Genomic DNA, 24,396 nt, shown 5'->3' on the forward strand with positions numbered 1-24,396 from the left:
TGTGGGTGACCATGGGCGCCGGTAGTCACTTACCATCAGGTGAGTTGCATGCTCGTTTGCCCCCTGTGTTGTAGCAGTACATCCACAGGAAAGTAAGTGGTGGCCCAATATATGCTAGGACCACACGGCAAATGATACAATATTATATATATGTACAGTGGAGTATGATAGAACATAATTCAAAACATAAAACAGAAACTATTTTTAGAAAAAAAAAATCTATTGTATACGTACGTATTATACAGTTTTGTAGTATTGTGACGGAAATGCTTTAAACAAATCCATGTTATACTATTTCCATCTCAAATTGACTTTTTTATTCCACTTTGAGTATAATTTGAGTGGAAGACAGCCGAGATCAAAGAGCAGGAACATCTCGTACGATATCCTAAACATTTTTTGACGCTCGCACGAAATTGCATCGATGAAACAAGTATAGATGATGTTCACACTCAAAATTAAATGTAAATTGAACCTTATATTCTGTTGCTTTCGTACCAGTTTCAAGTAAAGTATTAAATTTGGATGTGGCATTTATTAATATAAATTATCCAATAAGATATTTTAGTATTCGACTAAATAGTCAATTTTTCTATTTTATAACCGGAAATTTGAATCTCTTAATATACGTAGATACCTATATCTATCTACGTTGATCTGGCGTGTATTGATATAAATGTTAGTATACAATTAAAAAAGGACAGTGGCCCTTTCATATTTTCTCTTAAAATTAACAAAATAAACACCCGCTGATACTTAGTGGCACATTTCAGATAATCTTAAAAAGATTTTACAGTTTAGTCTCAATATTTTAACAATATTATTTTTTACTTGGAATTTTTATAAAAAGACCCTGATTTTTTTTTTATAATTAACATTTTCTGCAACACGATACAAGATAAGCAATAATAATAAACTACTTTTTAAATCACATTACGACAAACGAGTTGCTTGCATGCAGTCTTTTTTAAATCTTGTTTTTTTACGTGCCGCAAATATTGAACGAATTTCGGACATTGAACTAAGAAATTGTAACCACACGGCATCACTCGTAACTGCATTTTTAGAAGGATGAGAAGGATTCAAAGTCGTGTATAGAATATATTTCTTGTTTGATGCGGTACATTGAGTCTTAAAAGTGATGTCATCTTAGCTGTTGAAATAAATGGCCCAATAACTATTTTCGTGTACATTTGCATATAAATTGAAACAATTTCTTCATACTAAGAAGAATAAAAATGAATCCGAGGAATGAGATAATAAAAAATATTGATTTACATACCTATTTAATATTTTTGTTTTTAATGGATGACAATGTAATTGTAACCCCGCCTGAGCTAACGGTATACGTTGGCGAGGCACCAATGACGGGATTATATGTGAAATGAAAAGGCAGGTCATTGTCAGGTGACCCACAAGACTCTTACGACACCCACGGGAAAGGAAGAGGAATATATTCGATAAATATTTTAGATAAATATTTTATAAAAAATTTATTACAATATATTTGTTATTATAAGTATCCTATTGCATACTTACGAGTATATCAGATAAAATATTTTTTTATACGGTATCGAAATATTAAAAAATGGATAAAATTGAACGATAAATATATTAACAATGTGGATACCGTTTCTGTATTAAGTAGGTTGTATTATATATGTATGTATGTATATTAGTATATAATCGTTTAATGCATTTATTTACCTACTTTCTATTGTATATATATTAAACTCTGATAACTGTATATAAACACAGATTAAAAAGAATTTCAATAGAGGTCAAACGAAGTCGAACTTTTTTTTAAATTATTAGGAGGTTTTAAATCGCTATACTTTTTTATTTTAATATAACGCAATATCTTCATAAATTTTTCCTCTTTCTATCCATATCTAGTTGGGGTCGGTGTAATGTATTTTTTTTTCTATTCATCTCTATTTGAAGTCATTTCACTAGTCACTCCCTTTCTGGCCATATCATCTTTCACATAGTCCATCCATCTCCTTCTGGGTTTACCTCTGTGCATATAACCATCCACGTTGGGGGGAAAAAGATTGTTAGTGATGGAGACTGAGAACCACATTGCTAGCAATATACCCAACCAGGTCAACCTCCTCGCGGTTCCCCCTGGAAACTATCATGGTTAATTCCTAATGAATTCATCATGATGAGCTAACTGGCCTGTTTTCATCCTCATCAATCACCCTTCACTGGTGCTCCGCCAGCGTATCCCGTTAGCGCAGGCGGGGTTACTATGCCATTTTCACCCATAAAAAAAACCATCCACATTTATACGTAATACCTTTCTTTCCTCATTCTCTATTTCCCTGCCCATCACATGTTCATCTCACAACAAATGACTGCTTCTCAGCTTCTCCATTACTGATACTAATTTCAGTCACCAGTTTAGTTTATTCTTTTATCAATCAATAGACTTTACTCCTAATGTTGGTGCTATTGTCTTCTATTTTTGAAAGTTGCTTAAAAATTACAAATTTTATAACTCATAAAATTCATTACGAAAGCTGAAAGCATCGTTAGTGAGAACTAGGCTAGGACCGCTCGAGATTAATTAATGTTTTAATTAATAAGTTATTTTTAATGCAACGGATGTGACTAAAATATAGGTCAAACGGCCAACACTCCGATGCATACATGAAATGCAGAGCGCATGCGTCAAACCACATCCAGGAGCACTGCATATGTAATCTATTTCCGATGTATTTGAAACGATATTTGTTTTCGTCTACTATTTATACAGAGTAATTTGAAGTTAATGTTTATATAGTTAACCAATGATGTAATGCAGGTTTTTAAGTCTTTTTTATGTAAGCTAAGAAGGTAATTTTCTCTGCCAGAATCAAGAAGAATCTAGAATGTCAGAGCGTTATAATCAATTCTGAATCAAGTTTTCAAGGAAAGATAGAATATTATTTATTTTTTTATATTTCAGCACGCATTAAATTATGTCCACAGGGCGGACTTAATGCCTGATGGCATTCTCTACCAGTCAACCGTTACGCTAAACAGGGAGAGTAAATGGCGGTGCATTGATGTAACAAAATCAATTTGTAAATGAAATAAACATTTTCATATATGCTTATTTAGTGCAAGTATATTAGAATCAAGTTCTCATATTTAATTAATTTCCTCTAATTTAACTAAGTTATTTCCAATACATTATATTATGCAAATATATTTCTTTATAAAAAAAGTTTACTTATTCGGAAGACAATTCTCAATAGTTTGGGCTCTGAAAGTTATGGTTTATTCATTTTATTATTTATATTAAACCTGTTCTAATAATTATAAATACCATTGACGCAGTCTGATTCCACACTAAGCAAGAAAAACATGAGACAGGTCCTTATTTTTATTTAAAAAATGGGAAAAATAAAAGATAAAGCCTCATTTATGCAAAGTAACGTTGCATCAAAAAGATGCTCGTCATATTCAGGACGATCGTTACTTTCAATAAAATATTTATTACAATTAGGATAACGAAAGAACTACTCTATTCGCTGACATTGATGCTCCTTTCCACTTTAGTTTGCTGGAAGAGAACTCTTTTAGAGTTAAGCTCGCCTTTGTACATTTGATTACCACTGTCATATTATTATGTATAATAAGTGTGTACAATAAAGTATTAAAAAACAAGAAATTATGTATAATACTGTGGTAGACTTAATTTAAGTCGCATGTAGGTGTTACAGCTAATCCATTCTAAAACCAGATGCACTTTCAAATGTCCAAAGTAGGTAAGTACTAATCGTATACCGCCATCTTGTTAGCAAAATAATCATAACAACAGAATAAAGTACTCGAATCTGACCCAAGGAACTCGCGGCATCGTTCGACGTTCCTATCTTAACTGTTGATCGCCAAATCGCAATCTAAATATTCTCTTAAATTTTCAACTGAAAATTCTTATTACCAGAGCATAAGATTCAAAATTCAATGGCAACAGATTTTTAGATCTTTTCCATAGCGTTGCATAGATCCACATCCAGAAATTGTACACTTGCAGGCATGCAAATGTGCTCACATTCCGCTCATATAGTAGCGACTGTTAACAGAACGTGAGACGTGACTGTCTCTTTGGCAGGACTTGTACGCTAGATTAATAAAGATAGTTCTTGACAAATAAGATTCAGACAGCTTTAGGTTGAAATTGACATGTAGCAGACAATATTTTATTGTTAATGGTGATATTTGTCGCTAATAGCCGTCCATCGCTGCCGGTGCATATGCCATAAAATTTATTGCGCCATTTTCCGCATGGCGCGACTATGTATTTTATCTGTGCAATCTCGTTGCGGTTCCTACATTCACATAACGTATGAGCTTTTACATAAACCAGCTAAAATGAAAAGCTTACTTACTTGTCGAGTATTTACTTTGTTTTCCTCAAGAACTTTATGAATTAGTGAAAATATAGTTACTTGCCTATATCATCTTGTACAGGTATATATATTTTTATATAACTATAATTGACAAACATTATTATATTAATAAACAAATTCAAATTCAAATTCAAAAATCATTTATTCATGTAGGACATTTTAGCCGCTTATGAACGTCAAATTTGTACATTATAATTTTATATTTACCCTACCGTCCAGTTCGGTATATAGATCCAATTGAGAAGAACTGGCAAGAAACTCAATTGAATTACTTTTTTTTTTAAATCCAGTTTATTTACAAAGTATATTTATATAGGTGTCTATGTCTAACATTAAATGAAAATTCAGTGCATGAACAACTATTCAATGCACATCGTCATTCAATAATCGTTTAGTGAGTAATAGGCTTTGCTCAGTAAATATGATTTAACAGATGTTTTGAATTTATTTATAGGGTAATTCCAACATATCCTTTGGTATCTTATTGTAAATTTTTATACCTATTCCCATAAAAGACCTATTAACTTTTTCTAAACGATACTTGGGGACAGCAAGTTTGTCTTTAAATCTAGTATTAATATTATGAATATTGCTGTTTTTTGGAAATAAGTCAAGACAAAACATATATATTACAAATTCGTATGTGGTCGCCTATTATTGTAGTAACACAATTGAAATTGGAAATAACTGCAAAGGTGCACTTAAAATACACATTCTAGTTTATTTCTGTGTAAATGCAAGCATAAGACTAGGGATGGGTAATATATAGCAATATCTATATATTTTAGTTATATCCATATACTAGTCTAATTTATATATGTATTTTTTTTTTTGGAAAACGTACAGTTGAATTACAGTCAATACATAATCAAATTTATATCTATGTTAAGCCATGAATCGTTTTCACATTTGCGTAATTACACAATTGATCGGTTTTTATATATGCTATGCTAATAACGAATACGTTAAAAGTTGGTTATCCAAAAAATAATAATGAATAACAGACTTTTAACATATTCGAAAATAGATATCCGATAAATATGGGCGATATCCAAATTGGTGATGATTTTTGCTGCCATCAATATCCAGAAGAACCCAATAATAGATATCGGAACAATATCCGTCTATCCGAACAGTAATCTAGTATTATCTAATTCTTAAAATTGTTTACTTCATTTCATACTGTATAATTATCTTAAAGCAATGCTGTGAATACCTTTAAAAGGCATGTGCATTAATATTGTATTGTATTTAATGTTTGTTATATATGTTATAATGCAATATACTGTTGGTATTCCTATAAATAAATAAATATCCATATTACCCATGCCTATAAGACTCGTTCAGATCAGGGCATAGAAAAATATATACAAAACTAACATAATTATTAGATTATTCCTGCGGTCTCTCCGGATAGTGCCTGTTATCTCCTGATACTAAGAATTGTTTATAGATCGTATATCTCTGCAAAATTCCTCATTAATTTATAAAATGGCAGAGAGTAGACAGAGATTTTATCAAAGAGTGGCCTTGTACAAATGTCGTTTGCATGAGCACCTCTGTCCTACTCGTGTTTCTAAAGTGAAGCACCTGTATTTGAGCATCTATATTCGTATGGCTGTATTTCAGTTTTAAGGGTAGAATCTTAGATTATATATATAAAGCGTCGAGCCTCAAAAACGGGTCAACTTTTTCTCAGCTAATTGTCAATTTACCTGACTCGTTTTTATATCAGTGTTCTATATACTTACGCACACAATGTACTTTGGCGTATCTATGTTTAATTATTTAATAAATAATATAAGTTTTTACGTATTAAAAAGATGCAAAAATTATAAAACAAACTAAATATAGAAGTTACATAGGAAACATTCATATAGTTATCACGCAAAATTGTTTGAAAAAGTTGACTCGCTGTTCGCGAAGCATTTGTATGGAGACTATCTATATAATCTAAGGGTGGAATATAGTAAAGTTACAGAATATAGAGACATAATACTGTAGTCTCTAAGAATGACAACACATGAAGGATATTATAGCATTCATATCTGTAGACCACGGGTATCACGTTCAATCAGGTCGGCCGTCTGTATCCCATTCTAAGTTGAAACAGGAAAGTCTCGAGCCAATTCCTGTGTTAAATTACTATTACAAATGTTCCAGTTGTGCCAACCCTAGACCAGTGGTATGCTAATGGCGTGGAATTCCGATCCCGTGTCGGTTGATTTAGATATACATCTAGATGGCATTCCTGACACGAACTAGCCGTTTCTTAATACTGGTAATCCTTTTAATATTCCATAAGCTTAAGCGCTGCAGATAGCAAATCCCATATTGGCAAGATATTTTACATAATAATACTCTATTGAAACATACTCAAGGAGTATATCTATAGGACAGAATTTATAATAGTTGTTTGTAAATATTTTCACGATGTTGCGTTGGTACGAGTAGTATTGAAATGATTTCATTTTTCATTTTTAAATGAATTCAGTAAAGCTGTTAAGGCGCTGAGAGGTAACAAGCACACACACTTTCATATTTATAATATAAGTAAAGCTATAATATATCCGCTTACTGAGAAATATTTCTTATTCACTTGAAGACTATTTTAATGTAAAATTTTGAAAGCAAGTACCAAATTAAATAATTATGCACTACACGGTTGAATGTAGTCTTTTTTTAACATTATATACTTTTAATGTATGTAATATCTGTATTCAGGCAAATAAAGTTGTCATTCATTCATTCATTCATTCATTCATCGTGTGGCTTAACATTTTTGAAACTAAGTATTAAATACTCTTTGAATTCTGAATAGAAATTGAAATGTACCTACTTGTAATACATTTAGATTACATCGAGAAACGAGATGCATTTCGTTGACTTCATTTATCGGCAATTTGCTGTATATTTATTTCCTGTCAAGTGAACGACAGATTTATACGTGCAACTGGTGCAGATTCTTTGTGCGTCACTGTTTCGATGCGCGTGCGTTCATCGGTGTCATATGTAGTATAGTTTTGGCGTGTTTTGTTTTGATTTAGTGTTGTCAGCACAAATTTAACGAATGCTTTTGAAATGCCAATGTAAATAAAAATAGTTTGAATGGTATACAAGAAGAAATTTAATTAATATAATAAACTATTATACATATATAATAATATAAACTAAACAATGAATTCACTTGCGTCTGGCTGTCGCTCTTTATATTTCTTTTTCTTAATTCGGTTGTTTTTTTTATGTTTGTTACCTCGTAACTCCGTTAGTTCCAAGCCAATTTCGAAGTCTTTTTTTATTTGAAAGGATATACTTACAGATTGGTTGCCATAGAAGTTATATCAACATCGACATGGTAGTTTAATTTTTAGATAAAAATTACTGGTTTTGTCACAATTGAAGCCGATTTTTTGTGGGACATAATCTTTAATAATTGATAGGTAATTGTTACATGCGTAAGACAGGAAGTATGTATGTAACCAGGGACTGTCTCTGTTCTTATATACCTACATTTCTTTCACCATTACTTCCGAAGACTGTTGGACTACTGTCAGACAAAGTATTTGTACTTACTTGTTTTTTTTTTTATTTTTTAATGGATACAAATGGAATGGTCCTGCCTGCCTGCATTATCGGTATACGCTGGCGGGGCACCAGTGATAAATGATAAGTAAAAATGAAAGCAGGTCAGTTAGCTCATCGTGAAGAAATCATAGAGGATTAACCACAATGGTTTCCAGGAGAAACCGCGTAAAGGTCGACCTGATAAGAAGTATTGTTAGCAATGGGCTGTTAGGACCCATTACTTCTACCCTTTTCCCCTCTGTATTTACCTATTAAAATTAAAAGTTATTTAAATAATAACATATTACAATTGATTAAAGAATCATAAATAACTTATAAACAAGTAGGTTCTTGTATAAATACATTAAATAATATTTAAATAATTACCAAGCTTATATATATATATATATATATATAGTATAAAAGCCGGGCTTCATACTATATAGCATTCTCTCCCAGACTATCTATGACAAAAAATAAATGAAATTATGCAGTGAATAAATTGAAAATTGTTACAGATGTGAATGACGTACAAATCACACAAGATAGGTTCAATGGAGCACTACTGCATATTAAACATTATTTTATATGCTTTAAATGATTTACTGGGTACAGAGGAATAACATCTGAGTCCTCAGGAATGGCAACGCATGGTAGGTATCATGAGCGAAACAGTCTACTCTGTTATGTCCATGGTACTGCTCATGTCTATGGGCGACGGTTGCCACTTTCCATCAGGTGGCAATGTATATAAAAAATATTTATATATTTTTTATATACATTAATAAATGTATATAAATTTATACCCAAGATCAATGTTACTCAAGCGATATAATTTACCGAGTTTCGTTGAACATGGAACGTAAATATCGTTATGATGTGTAACTTATTTGTAACAGCTGTTGACGGTCGGCTATTACTCTCCATGTTTATTGTTCCACGTAATAAACAGGGACATATGCTTCGAATCTACTTAGCTTAATGGAAAATGCATATTTGCATTAATTTAAACGTAGCTTTCAGCAGGAGGTAGCTAAGGTATTACTATACGGTTTTATTTCCACATCAAGTTACAAATATAGGTGTACAGCCAACCTACTTCACACATAAAGGTGCAAATAGGTTCGTACTTGCTTAATGAACGTGTGGGTAGTTTTAAATAAAACCCACTTGATCTTCAAGGTTTACGATATGGAAACCTATAATTTAAAAAATATAAATTCTGTCGTGACGTCTATAGTTAACTCTATACAGGTGGTAACCCAAATACAGTACCTCTGATAGTATTAGCCGAGGTTTTTGTATTGAAACATAATTTTTGGTATTTTATTTTTTGTATTGTTTTTGTATTTAATTATGATGGAAAAAGACTCCAATTATTGGTAGTATTTGATATAACATGTCACATTACGAGTGATGAGCGAAAATTCCTTCCATCAGCATTTTTAAATCGATTGCTATTACAAAGTTATTAATGTCCGAGATGTGTCTCTGTATTATTGATTTTACTAACGTTACAATTTTACGAGATTGCCTGATCAGCAATGGTCTGATCACTATGTCAATTTTATATTCTGTTTTTTTTTAATATTAATACCCGCCCACCATGTAGTTTTTATTATAACAAATTGTGATTTGTTAATTAATCTTTGTCGGGTGCCCACGATACAAGTTCCCCTAGTGTGGGGCCCATTGTATCTTGTGTTTGTAACTTTGTGTTTTTGTCAAATAATAAATTTCTATTCTATTTCTATATTCGTTGTATGATTCATCATAATACAAGGAATTGAAGCTTGAGGACCTGGCGATTGGTGTGATCGTAAGCGTATTCAGGTGGGAGGAGGAGGCACTCCAAATTTTATAACACCCATCCTAGATTTCAAGCGACGCTTTCGAGCTTTGCGCAAAAGTGTAGTTGAAAGATACACCTTATTAAGGGGAAAAATGGACTACCCTGGAAAAAAAACTTAAATATTCCAATGAGTGTGATTATATGGCAATTATAACTTTTATTAATAATAGATATATTTTCCACGTTTTCAGGTAACCCGAACGACAAGATACTCTACGGACGACCGAATAAACGTCGCAGCGCGTCCTTCCCAGCGCCACGGTCGTTGGACCGCCGCCACTCGCTACGGATCTTCGGCTCCTCCAGCAAGTACCTGCAGCGGTGCGCCTCCACCCGCAGCCTACACCACAAGCACGCCAACACGACTGACAGCTCGTCATCCACCGATTACCCGCCGAGCGTCGAATCCGCGTCACCTAGTGAGTAAAATACTACCTAGCAAGTACTGTACATCGATGCATCTAAATCCATGGTTCTTTTCCATTATTTGTAGCTCACCAGAAATGCTCAAAAGTTTGAATAGCCCATCTGACGAAATAATCAAAAGACTTCCCTTGTAAACATGAAAGTTGCTTAGAAAGATCAAGGAATATGCTGTGATCTCCATGGCACTTCTTAATTGTTAGCTTGTCCTAATCCAAAGATTAAAGATATTTATATACCTCTACCCTAAAGATATTATTATACCTTTGCAACAATGCTTGCACTAATAATGTATCTTAAATAATGCCGAAATACTGTTTCGTGATGGAAGTAGGTAATGTAGCTGACGATTTTATAAAACTTTCCTAAATATAAATATGCCACAAAGTTTACTTGCTTATAACAGCTACCCTTGATTTCATCGTCACACAAAATCTTTCAGCTTTAAAAAACCAAAAAGAATTTGGACTACTAAACTGGTGAATGTTTCACTCTGTAGTAAGACTGATCGTGCTGCCCTGGATTTGCCCTGGGTTTGTAGCTATAAATCACACATGAAGGCTACTTTAGTACACCCCAAACAGTAAGTATTTATTGTAAGGTATATCTGTCGCGTTATTAGGTTACGATACCTATCTGCTGCGTTATTAAATATGAAATTCTCTCCCCGTCCACCTTTTTTTACAATCTCCAGGTTTTTTTTTATATACAATTTAGAATGGTAAAGAAGCTGACGGCCCACCTGATGGAAAGTGGTAACCGTCGCCTATAGACATGAGCAGTACCATGAACATAACAGACTATACTGTTTCGCCCATGGTACCCCCCATGCGTTGCCATTCCTGAGGACTCAGGTGTTATCCTCCGTACCCAGTAAATTCACACCATATCCCACCCTTCAAACCAAAACACAGCCATGCAAACACAACTGCTTTACGGTTGAAACACGAATGAGACAAAGGTAGCCAAGCAATCGACTTTTGTACAAAGTCTCCCTCAGGTATTTCAAGCGGGATGTAAATAAGCACATACGCAGGCAGACAAAGTGAGATTAACACACACTGTGTTAGCCAATTACTGAGTTGGTGATATTCATTTTTGGTCCCAACTACCCGCTTACTAATAAAAGTGGTGTGGTCATTTTGATCTGGTATTATAAAAAAAAAAAAAAAGCAGATCCTCAGATATATGACACTTAGGTATGTAGGTATAATAGATAAATATCACCAAAATTATAATATTGTATCCTAAATTTACTAAGTAGTTTTAATTTACTATTGAATGTTGGTACTAAAATTAGTTCTTTTACTGATTATTCTAATTTAAGGATTTTGTTGTGATTTAGTTTTTTTCAGATAAAATGATCTAGTGATGTAGAAACGTGTACTTCGGCTTCTTAATCGGTTTGAAACTGAGATTTCTGAATTTTACGTTATATTCAATTAATTTTATATTAGCTATTTAGGTTTTTGGTAATGCTCTTGCCTAATGCCTTGTCTAATAAATCTTGTTTGATAGTACTTGTTTTTTTTTTTATCTAGTTATACATAATCACATAAATTCTTTTTGCAGAGAAAGTGTCCCTGTTGTCCCGCTTATTCAGACGAAGCGGCCGCAGCAAGCAGACTCGAGCGATGAGCACCTTCTCTGCGCAGTTCCCGCCCACCGAGTGGTTTAATTCTAAAGCGGTGCATCTGCATTGCGTCGCTACACAGACCAACTCAAAGGTATTACATGAGATTCATACCTATTTTCAATCGATGTAAATATTAACAAATTTTACCTAAAGTTGAAGATTTCGAAACAATTTTTATTGAAAACAACTGTCAATTACACTATATTTATCCTTAATGATATAACAAACGTGAAAGTGAATTATTTGTATATTATTGGTGCCTTAATTATATTAATGAATATGAATAAATGAAATTTGGCATGTACATCATACAATAAGTCAAGTACATGAAGGCAAATATAGGGTACCTAACTACTCACAAGGCTAGTTATTAAGATACATATTTCTTTTTGTTACAGGAGTCCTTGCAGAGTCAGACATCTTTCGTGTCATCGTATTATGACGGTTCTGAAATTAGTAATCGATCTTCGACACTGCCACGTCGTCACAAGAGGCACCTATCCACCGAATCAGGCCTAGCTGGCTCCGTCCATTACGATCACTCGCCGGTCAGGCAATCCAGTCCCAGTTCAGGAAGTCTGCCGCGGTCAACATTAAGTAGAAGCTCTACAAACAAGACCATTTTAGATCACTTTGGATCACCACAACGAAACAGCGAACCAAAATTAAGAGAGAGCCCAAATGGTAGCCTAAGGAGGATGGACTATTCCGATCATATAATGTCCACTAGTGGTCCCTCGAGTTTAGAAAGCACAATCACGCATCGTACACCGAGAAAAGACATCAACAAAAACGGCCATACTGATCAAAATTCACCAATGAAGAGGAGCTATCATACGAGCGGTAGTAGTGGTCATTCAAGTCTAGAATCGCACATATCAGATCGCACATTAAAACCTTCACCTAGTCATAACAACACTAATGGAACACCAGGCCTAAGCAGAGCTCAATCTCTCGTGAAAGTACAGAGTCTACAGAGCTCGCCGAAAAGCCTCCACAAATATAGAAATAAACCACCTATGGTAGGTGGAGAAACGGTAAAAAACAATAAAAGCACGTCACCCAAAAGTACACCAAAAAACTGTCCACCCACACCCAAAAAAACCGCAACCCCTCTGCATAAAGCCCTGGGATCCAAAGCAGAAAACCCTTCGACTACTATGCTAGCAAGCTCTAATTCTAACAATTCGATCACACTAAAAGTTACCACGAATACCATGTCGCAAAGTGGTGGTGGCACTAACACCAAAGTTTATGTACAAAATTCACCTGTCAGATCTGTTATCACATTTGAAAATGGTAAAGTAACTGACACCAGTAACGGAAGCAATATTTACATTATAAATGATGACAGGCAAGTTGTGTCAGTATCTCAAAACGGTGCCAACAATCATACAGCAAAAAATCCTACTGAAACATCTTTTGACGTTTGTGTTGAAAAAAATAAACAAGCTTACCAAGAGCCTGAGCCCATTAAAGTACAAGAAAATAAATTTAATAAGAATTCAATAAACGATACGGGTATGAATAATAATCGTAAACTTTCTTTGCAAATAGGTGGAGCAACTAATAACAACAGTTTTATATACAAGAATCAGTTGAATAATACTAACGAGGTCGCCTCCAATCCAACTTCACCAGCAATACATAACAACATACACAATTTGGAAACGACTACCAATAGTAACCCATCCACTCCTACCAAAAGTTATGATAACATCATAGGATCTTTGGGTAGTTTAAGATACCAAAAGAATGCATTGTCATCAGCAAACAGCGGAATACAAACAAATATAAATTCGAATAGTGAGTTAAAAAGTGTAGACTTATTGAAGAAAGCAGCGGCATTGCAAATGTTGAATGGTCTACCGAATGTAAACAACAGGATGAGCTCCGATTCCATAGCGAATCTATTAACGAAAGCGATAGACCAGAAACCGACAGTATTAGGATCAGAACCGAATTTGGCGTTAAAAAACCAAGAGCCAATAAAAGATATTAACACATCTACAGAGAAAATTAACAGTTTGGAAAATAAACAAAAGAGGTATAGTTTAAGCCAAGATAGCAAGAAAGATAATCAAGATTTTTATAATTTCCCAAGCTTAAGTGACTTAAGCTTTAATTTTACTAGTTTAGCAGCTCAGAAAATATTAAAAGGGGTCAGTATAAATAGTGTTGATACACTAGTAGAGCTTAATATGGCTGCAAATAATACTGAAAAACGAAACAATCGCGAAGTCGCGGCCGTTTGTACGGATTTTGGCCTTGTATAGTACTTATAATATATGTTTAAATGTACAATAGTAGCGTTAACCTTGTACAATTTAAGGTAGTTGTATAACTTATTCATAACTATTATATAACATTCTTTATTACATATTAGTTCGAATCTTGTAATCGATAAGATTTTATACTCCCAACTTATCGAGTTATCTCCTAATATCATTGTATCCTTCTAAATAATTTGTTTGTCATTACTAACTTATCATCGAAAATACCAATATAGGAATATGTAGTGATATGCATAAAACATGTTATCCGTAATACATATTCAGAAAATTCATAGTTTGTAGCTCACTTTAATTGTAATGTGACAATAAAGACCATACCAAATTATGGAGGAGTGGCCTAATGTATGGAAATATAGTGCCTAAAACGATCGTGACAAGATCACTTTTCGAATTGTGTAGCCATATCTAATATCCCATTTCACTAGAATATAAATAATAAATGTTTAGATATTGTAACCAATTTCAAAGACTTTCTTGGGCACAACTTAATGGCAAATAAATGTCTGCCTGAACTTAAAGAGGCCGTCGTACAATTCTAGCCTAACTACTGAATATAATTCAAAGTAATATCTATGTAAAACACATAGGATAGTATAGAATTGAACTAATTAAACTACATTCACTGCTTACTATCCGACGCACCGTATACCTAATCACTACTATAATTTTATTGCTATGTATAAGACTAGCTTATTCCATCCGCTACTTTGTACGCATGGATTTCCAAAATAGGAAAATCAATAAATAGATCACTTTTAAATAGTGTATCAAAATAAATCCAATTTTTAAGATAGATCGTCATGCATACAACTGTAGAAACCGCAGCCAATTTGGTGCTGCTTTTGTGTAAAGCCGTAATCATCATCAGGCGGACAAAAAACGGATAGAATTCCTAAAAATTGTTTCTTCACCTTCTGTCTTTTTAAGACCGGTTATATAAATTTTTCTTAAATATGTATGTCTCTTTTACAGATATCGTCCAATTACAGTTTTATTATACTAGTAAGATACCCTATGTTATGGGAAGTAAACTGCCGATGCTCATACATTTGGGGTCAGCCTAAACGACCAAATTCGAATCAATTTAGAAAAAAAAGTTTTTTAGCAAATTTTTAATTACATTATACACGATTTTTAAAAACATAACTGTAGAGCTTAATGTTGAATTTTGGAGCCTTTCTCTGTTGGTTACAACACTCCGGACCCCAGGGTAAGAAATGTAAAAATGGTCCTTCAAAAGTACTTTAAATTCAGTTTAAAAAACCAAACATCGTACTCGAGACGTCATTGTCATGTCACGTATATACACGGGATTTTTTAATTGTATTTTGATACCTACTTATTTATAAAATGTTCTTTACTTGTAGTTTAAGTCCAATTTGATACAAGTAACTTATTTCTCTACGTAAAAAAAATTACATATCGTAACAAAGCGATTTTTAAGTCAGCCAGTAATAATGTCCACGCCTTATGTATGCCTTTTCATGTATATTATTGTATACACTCGTCTACTGCTTAAGGTGCCCAAGATACACATTCTTCTCCCATTAGTAGACCTGACAAACTGAATCTTTTATGCACCCCGCACTACTTTTTGTGCCATCATAATTTCCAGTGAAAAAAGTTGAGTACAAACTAGGATACATACCTACCTATCTCCGCTAACATATTCCATCCACAAATGGGAATTTATAGGAATGTTTGTAAAATGTATGTCATGTTTAAGTGCCATATATAAAACCATAGTATTACGTACGGTGTGAACCAGACAGCGGTAATTGGTATGGAGATCCGTTAAAAACTGTGCTCTGGTATGTAAAAGGGTATTTATTCATTAGAGAACGTATCGAAAGTCATCAATGCATATACTTTAAGTGTTTAGTAACGCCATTAATGTAAAAATGTATTAACAATATAAGTTGATGCTTTATATTTTTGTTTTATTTACCATTCACTGTAGTATTTAATTACCCTCGTATACATTGTTGCTGTTAAAAACAGCAATTATTATATTTATTAAACTATATTTAGCAAACGTTAACAAAAAATGCGATTGACAAAAGAGTGCACATGTAAGGACCTATGTAGATGAAGAATGATGGTATTTACACTCTTGATCTATACTGCACAAACATGTCAAAAACCAGAAAAATATCATTGTCTTTCTAAATTAATGTTATCTGAATATGAATACCTGCACACATACACCCAATAAAACATCCCCATTCCTTTATAAATAGAGGAATAACCTTTTTTTTTTTAAGACAGGGGTAAAAGAATACGTGAATCACCTGATGGTCAGGTGATTACCATCCACCTTGAGTGGTTGCAATGTAAATGCATTACTGGAAGTACTGCATCCCATTAAAATATAACATTAAATTGCATCAAATTTCTCTTTTTCTTTAATGACAATCTAGATACTAAATACTTTAGAAATTTCTATAATGGCCTTTGAAATATAGTTATTGATATATTAATATAAGTCTTTTAAATTCAAACAGGATTATAAAACTTTTAACTTTCCGTTTCTACCCTGTTAGACCAGGTTACTTTAACAGTTAGCCCTGTGGCTAACTGTTAGACTGTGGTTCTGTAACCACAATAATTATACACTTAGTTCTGAAACTAGAAAACCTGAAGCATGCTATGAGAAATCAGACAAGAAATATCTAGATGTACATAAATAAAATAATTACATATTTTATTAATAATCTAAAAATCATCCCAATTAGAATTCATTTTCATCATTGTATTCATAAATCAGACATCAATGCCTACAAAAGAATTAATAAAATTATTATTTTTTAAGTAAAATATAAAACTTTATTCCATTTGACTTAAGTAACAAAATTCTGGTAAAACTGATATAAACATTAAACTAAGTAATTGCTAAGAGCAAGTAATAGTACTGTGCTCCATAGCATCTGCTTGGACTGGCTCGGTCTCTGTGTGACTCTTAATTGTATTTAACCAATCATCAGTCGGGTTTATTTTTTTCACTTCCTCTGAACAATCACTCTTCTCATCCTCCCCAACATTTTCAGAACTATCCACTTCATCATTCTCTGTACTATTTACACTAACATCACAGGATTTTAAAGGGGACACAATTGAATCTAAGTTTCTAAATTTTTTCGATACATCTCCTGCCTTTATTTGGACGTAGCAAACACAATTCTCTGTTCTAGTCACTTCCTTAAGAGCAGCTTCTTCTATAGCCTCTAGCTCATTAATATCCTCATCCTTCGTCAATTCTTCAATAGTTTTATATGAATACATGTGATCGTCGTTAGGACTAACATAGTCTTCTAATGTAAAAGTATTACTATCAAAATTAAGCTTTTCAAAATCGATTACACCGTAATTACTTATACTATTTAATAACGTGGACTCATTGGCGTAACATACTTGTACGTTTTGAACACAATTCCTTTTTAAGTCTTTATCATCTTGGCATTGTTTACGTATAGCGTCTAGTTGCCTCAACGTCTTCAATTCTCTGGCTTTTAGAGCTGCATATAAGCGAGCGAAGGACTTTCTTACTGTAGATTTTAACTGAAAATATTATGTTCCATTAATACAAAAACAAAAATTATAGAATTATAAAAAATTCCATACAAAACACTAACATTTTCAATATTCTTGTCGAAATCATCTGAATCACTCGCCATGTTTACGTTGTTTGACAGAATAGAAGAATGTTGCCATACTAAATAGTAATTTTCTAATTATTTCTACCAAGATAAGATAAAAATTATCTACGTTAACTGCTATAGGTTTTTTTAATGGGTGATGATGGAATGGTATCCCCGCTTGCGCTATTTGTATACACTGTCAGGACACCAGTGAGTGATGATAGGTGAGGATGAAAAGACAGGTCAGTTAACCCATCGCGATGAATATAATTGGAATTCAGCACAATCGATGGTTTCCAGCGGGGACCACGTAGAAGTCGACCTGGTTGGGTATATTGCTAGCAATGGGGCCCTTAGCCTCCAATATTAACAATCTCTCCCCCACCCCAAATTTCAGTGGGGAGGAAGGGATTGTCTATCTTCACCATTTTCTAGGGAAGAAATTGTTAGTAATGCGAACTATCAGTCTCATGGCCAACAATATACTCTGTCGAGTTGACCTCCACGCGGTTCCCCCTTGAAAACATCATGGTTAATTCTAATAGAATTCGTCACGATGGGCTAACTGACCTGCTTTTTCATTCTCGCCTATCATCCTTTACTGGTGGCCTATCAGCGTATACTATTAGCGCAAACGGGATACCATTCTATTATCATCCTAGATGATTCATCCATAATTGAATTTCGCACCATTTCTGAGTCAATTTTAAACATATCGCATTAAAACTTATTCCTTTTATCTCAAAAACTATTTTTTTATAATAGAATTATTATATCAATTTTTTTTAAATAGTTTCCACGTACAGATTTCGTCTAACAATAATTTTATTCTATAAGTATGATATTGTTACGTTGATGATGTTGCTAGTACAAAGATCCAAATTTATGAATTTGATACATGATTGCTTGAGGTTTGAAAATTAATTTTGATTGCTTATGTCAATCATATTTTATTTAGATATTTCTATTAGTTATATCGCTAATAGAAATGTGAATAATCTAGGGGTGTTAAACTATGAACTCATAAAACTATACCTATGTGTATAATGGAATAAAAGGAATAAAAAATGCTAAGCTTAATCCCATTTTCTCGTTTGCATTGCCAGAAAAAGAGCTTACGTAATTATCGTAATAGTACGTTTTAAAACAAATGTTACCATAATCTATAAAATAACGGAATTAATCTGCTTCATTTCATCATTCATTCCTTAAACATATAGTACTAAAGTACTGTATGGACACTATCTGCCGCCCGTTGTGATTTGAGTTCAACCACTCTCAAATACATGTCAGCACCCAAATTCTACGCTAATCGTAACTACAGACGGACACATTATCATCTGTAGAGACGTTATTTTTTTCTGCAATTGCGATAAGCACAATTTTTTATGATGTATATATGGTGTGGTATTACGTACTGACAAACTAGAAATATAAACACAAAAAAAACAAGAAAAGACAATGGTTACATTAATGTGTGTAGGTATGGTGTAAATGTGTGTATATAACTGTTTTGAATTTATTTATATGAAATTTAAGTGGCAAAAATATACATACTTGATATAATTTTAATTCAGTTCATTCAGAAAAATATTAAGATTTAAATTATATAAGTTTTTCTTCCAATTCTTGTACAAAATATTTCTAATCATTCTATGATTACGTAAAAAATGTTTAATTTTGATATAATTTTTATACATGCATACATTGCATTATATAATTATTAGTGCACCGAGTTTATTTTTCAATTTAACCATACAATATAATTTCTCCTATATACTGAGTAGTGACTATACAGTAACTTTATTCACACGCACATGAACAATAAAATAGACCTGTTTTGCTGAAGCATTTGTATGGAGAGTATATATATAATCTAAAATATATACATATTTATTTGTTTTCAAGTCATATTCACATCATACATTCTTTTCTGGCGAATTTAAAATCAATCAAATAAAAATTACAAGATATCTGTTACATAAGTTCACAGAAAATAACTTTATGGACGTAGTTTAGGATTTAGTCATAAATTTTGCAAATTTTTTAATAAAACCAAAACTTATCAAATTGGTTAAAATTAAAATTTCTGGTATTAACTATTGATTATTTTATTTTTGAATTACTTGTAGTTGCTCCAATTAAAATGTAAAGGATTTAGAAGACATAGAGAACGGTCTTATGATACAATAAATTTACATTTAATAAAAGATATCTTGAAGGGTTTATATGACTTTTTATTAATTAAATATAGTTTAAGATTATACATTTGTAGAGATGGGCAATCCACCTGGGTGGGTTTAAAGTCTGGTGGGTAAAAACCGGGTGTTTTGGGTTTATTGGGTTTAAACCCCATAAACACCCAAATTTTTGGGTGTTTATGATTTTGTACTTCATCATCGTCATCTCAGCCGCAAGACGTCCACTATACTGGACATAGACAATATTATTATGCAGCCTACAGAATAAAAAACTTTTAATTTGATTTTGAGTTTATTAAGAAAGAGATGAAAGTAAAATGTAAAACTACAGTCAATCACTGTCAGATTCAGAGTTATTACAAGCGATGAATTGTATAGGTTCGATAGGCTCTATTTCGTCTAAACTGTTATGTTCATTTACTTGCTCAATGAAAGCTTCTAAGGTATTTTCTTCATTAAACTGAATGTCCTCGCATTCAGCTTTATGTTTAAGATTCCAGTTATAACAAATGAATGAAATTTTTTCAGTTCTTTCAGTTGTAAGTCGATTTCTTTTGTTATTATGTATGTAGCCTTGGATACTAAAGGAACGCTCAGTGGCTGCCGAAGTACAGGGAGCTGATAGAATACGAATCGCTACTTTGCTTAACTCAGTGGAACCACAAATACCTTTCCACCATATTAGGGGCTCAATGCTATCTAATGAGCTCCATACAAATCCTCTGGCCCAAAAGTTTTCTTTAGCTTTATAACACGCCAAATCTGCCATTACATTTGACAAACTTAAGTGTTGGCTTAAATTGTAGATAAACTCCATACCCTTAAGTTCTTCCTCTTGAGTAAGTTCGACTCCTAGAGTCCTGGGGTCTAGAATATATGCTGCAAAATGTATTGGCCTCATTGCCATATTGCATCTTGAAGATACTGATGTTAGAATCTGCTGTTTGCTTTCTTCGCTCAATGTCGAAATCTCATTTAATGCAAAACGTATCTTAGCTTGTACATCTCTAAATGTAATGTATGTGCGATGCAAACGATTCTGGTCGCTCTCTAAGTAAAATATGCTTTCAGTGACTGGTTCCAAAATACTTATACATTCCCCTGTCTTCGTCCAGAAATCATCACTTAGAATTAAATCTTTAATATCTCTTGAAATTACCACATCTTCTCTAACTGTTAATATTTGCAAAGCTATCTTATTTGCTTTCAAACTTTTTAACGAAGTAACATGACTTCCCCATCTTGTAGCACAAGGCAATTTTAGTGTTTGTGTAGAATCTTCACCCTGCCTTGATTTTATCAACAAGGAACTTAATCGTTGACTCCTTTTAACAGTTTTTATTATATTTATGGCTTGCATAATAAACACAGTTACTTCTTGTATCTTTACAATATCTTGGCACAACAAGTTAAGGATATGTGCACAGCAACCGAGAGGAACAACATGTGGATATTTGAGTTTTGTTAATTCGAATGCCTTTTGTATATTTCTAGCGTTATCGCCAATAAGTACAAGAAACTTATTTGCTCCATACACTTTCATTACTTTTTCAACTTCTTGGCTAAGGTATTCACTAGTGTGAGGATTACTTTCTGTATTCAAACTTTTAACGTATGCAGGTTGAGGTTTTGATATAAGAAAGTTTATTATTCCTTCATTTCTTAAATTAGACCAGCCATCGCACTGAAGGTGTAAGTAACTACAAGCATTTAGTTCCTCATTTAACTCAAAACGCATTTCTCTATATATTTTATCTAAGTATTTTGTCGCTAAAGCTTTACGTGAAGGTATTTTAAATTTTGGTTGCAATTTTTCGAAAAATTGTATCCATAAAGGATGTTGCACCATCGATAATGGCGTCCCTGTTACAAATATAGCTCTCGCTAATTCTGTTTTTATATGATCATCGGTGTCTTGAAACTCAGCATTTATTGTAGTGTTAGCAGACGACGAGGGGCTTATAAAAGAATCATTTGTCTCTATCTCTGACAGTCCAGACATTTTGGTTTTGGACGAGCTATCTTTTATAAGTTTCATAGAGTCTTTTAATGTTTCTGGAGATTTTGGACAAGTGATAAGATGTTGAAGCATTTTGGCAGCATTACTGAATTTGTAGACCTTATTACAAAGCTTGCAAGAAACAGACTTGTTTGGTAAAGTACGGTAGTGCTCCCATATGCGTAAATCTTTAGGTCTCCCCATTGAACCTAAAAAAATGAACGATGATTAGTTGGTCTGACGAAAATTCAACAATAGAGTGCCTATTTTTTTACAATGATTATTTCTTGTTATTTACAATAAATTTATTAAAAAAATAATAAAATAAATACAAAAAACCTTTGTAAAATTACATCTCCTCGGAGGATTAAACGCAGACGCTAGTTTATTATCGTATTGTTCTGTATTTTTCTCAGCAACTTCTTTAATTCGATTAGGTACTTACGCATATTATGTTAAAAATAAATATCTAGTACACATCTTAGGCTATCCACCATTATTATCCAATGACGACTCTCAGCTAACTATGCACTATCATCCAAAATAAACGTGTATGGAAAATTTTATCCCAGTCGGTTGAGGATTGAGGATAATTGCATCAACATACGAACATACCTACATACTTTTATTTACATAACGCAAGCTAAATAAAAGCTTGTAATAATACATCTAATTTTAAGTTAAAATTGTTAAGTGATCATGATATAATTGTATCATTCAAAAATCCACTTACCTTTAATTATTTCTTGTTAAGTATAAATATTATTTCAAATCTGCTCCCTTAATATGCACTTTTTTACTGCTTTTCCTACCTAACACGTTACCAGGAAGTCACGTTACCAGAGTCAGAGTAATAGTGAACACGTTTGACAGTGATTGTCGTCGCCTCATATTCAGCGTCGACGAATAGGGGAATCCCCAGTCATAATGTATTGCATGCGTGGCGGTCTTACTTCAAATCCATAAACAAAGAGATAATTACAGAACTCGATACTAGATGGCGCTGTTTTTGTTTGAAGAAAGTTTGCGGGCTAAAATACATAGAATTTCATCAATGACTTCCACAAAGAACAACATTTCTGTTTTTTCTAAGTCCGTATCTCTTCCGTATATTTCATAAGATATAAGCTTGGGCTACATTGTTATGCAACGTGATTTTGTCGCTGTCTTGCTAGCAGGGTTGACAGATATACGATTTAAATCGTACTCATACTATTATTTGTCTATTTTTTAATGTACGATCGTAAAGATTATGATCGTAATTCGCACAAAAACATACGACTTTTTGGTTACCTGGCAACATTTTTATTATGAAACGAACATGCTCACATCATTAGTCACATGCAACAATTTATTGGGGATTTCCCCTTCACATCTGGCAGTCCTGCTTGCTAGAATATAGGTAAGTCAGCCACAGTTACTGACGATCGATATTTAAAGGGTATTGTTTTTGTGCTAAATATTTCATAAAAACGTTATTTAATACTTTGTGGATTATTAATTTAGTTGATAATCACTGGAAGTAAAATGGATGCTAATTTGAGAGATCAAGATCTTCGTATAAAACAGTTAATAAAAGAAAATCTACGTAAGTACTCTTTTTATACCTAGGTAGGTAAGGTATAATAAACACAAAAGGTACTTAGATCGCGTGTGTTCGAAGCATTTATTCTAATAAATTTAATTTAAAATTGTAGAAAGAAAAAAATGTCTGCCAAGCCGTAGCCGAAGCCGATCTCCAAATATATTTGGCGATAGTGAGACCCAGTGTCCAGATGATTTACCCAGCGTCGTCGCAACAAAGAAAAAAACGAGGATAAAGTAAAAGAAAATTTACTGAAAGAAGAAACAAACTGTTCTAAATGCTTAATTTATGGAGAAGAGGATAAAAGAAATGAGTATTTCGGACTGTTAGTGGCTCAAGAATTTAAATATATACGGCCATGTGTGCGAACGAGGTGTTATGAAGAAATTTTAAAGTATCTACGGGAAGCAAAAGGCCAACATGTTGATCAACTGCAACATGAAAACACTGAAAATTAATTACTTTCATTTTATTATATATAGATTTTTAAAATTTCCTGAAATATTATTAGTTAACGTTTTATTTAATATTGTAGAATTGATCAATACAATTTATAAAAATAATTTATTGGTATTACTTACATATTTTCAAAAAAATACGTAAAAACCTATTTTTTTGGGTGATTATGGGAGTTTATGGGTGTTTATTGGGTTTTTACCAAAGCACCGGGTTTAAACCCGGTGCTTTGCCCATCTGTATACATTTGACCTTAAAAATAATATTTGATCAATACCATTTTAATATTTTCTACCAAACGAATTATTATTATATAGCAACACTAATCTTAATTGTAAAAAAAAA

General features: G+C 32.9%; 3 protein-coding genes across 3 annotated transcripts in view; 1 reads left to right on the plus strand and 2 right to left on the minus strand.

The window, feature by feature from the left end:
* The window catches only part of LOC113511904 (GATA zinc finger domain-containing protein 14), a 246,627-nt gene extending 230,525 nt beyond the window's left edge, over positions 1-16,102 (plus strand). The window contains exons 7-9 of the mRNA XM_052894486.1: positions 10,011-10,238; positions 11,815-11,969; positions 12,277-16,102. Of these exons, the coding sequence (XP_052750446.1) occupies positions 10,011-10,238; positions 11,815-11,969; positions 12,277-14,154 (2,261 nt within the window). The 3' untranslated portion in view covers positions 14,155-16,102. The remainder of the gene's footprint in view (positions 1-10,010; positions 10,239-11,814; positions 11,970-12,276) is intronic.
* An 867-nt stretch (positions 16,103-16,969) lies between these two features.
* LOC113511764 (uncharacterized) lies at positions 16,970-17,873 on the minus strand. The gene is made up of 2 exons (XM_026895479.3): positions 17,805-17,873; positions 16,970-17,730 (listed from the first exon to the last, which is right to left on the minus strand). The coding sequence occupies exons 1-2, from the start codon at positions 17,844-17,846 to the stop codon at positions 17,065-17,067; spliced, it is 708 nt and encodes a 235-aa protein (XP_026751280.2). The 5' UTR covers positions 17,847-17,873; the 3' UTR covers positions 16,970-17,064.
* Positions 17,874-20,089: 2,216 nt separating this feature from the next.
* LOC128200591 (uncharacterized) lies at positions 20,090-24,289 on the minus strand. The gene is made up of 2 exons (XM_052894487.1): positions 22,744-24,289; positions 20,090-22,219 (listed from the first exon to the last, which is right to left on the minus strand). Exon 2 carries the CDS (start codon positions 22,212-22,214, stop codon positions 20,343-20,345), a length of 1,872 nt encoding a protein of 623 aa, XP_052750447.1. The 5' UTR covers positions 22,215-22,219; positions 22,744-24,289; the 3' UTR covers positions 20,090-20,342.
* Positions 24,290-24,396: the final 107 nt, after the last annotated feature.

Source organism: Galleria mellonella, unplaced genomic scaffold (genome assembly GCF_026898425.1).
Source record: "Galleria mellonella isolate WM207_F2 unplaced genomic scaffold, CSIRO_AGI_GalMel_v1 utg213, whole genome shotgun sequence".
Taxonomy (NCBI): domain Eukaryota; kingdom Metazoa; phylum Arthropoda; class Insecta; order Lepidoptera; family Pyralidae; genus Galleria; species Galleria mellonella.

What these genes read in the sequence shown, in the direction of transcription:
- LOC113511764 (XM_026895479.3), bottom strand. Translation starts at nt 17,846, where the DNA reads ATGGCGAGTGATTCAGATGATTTCGACAAGAATATTGAAAAT. An exon ending in TCGACAAGAATATTGAAAAT is followed by an intron (nt 17,731 to 17,804) that starts GTTAGTGTTTTG and finishes TAATATTTTCAG; the next exon opens with TTAAAATCTACAGTAAGAAA.
- LOC128200591 (XM_052894487.1), bottom strand. Translation starts at nt 22,214, where the DNA reads ATGGGGAGACCTAAAGATTTACGCATATGGGAGCACTACCGTACTTTA.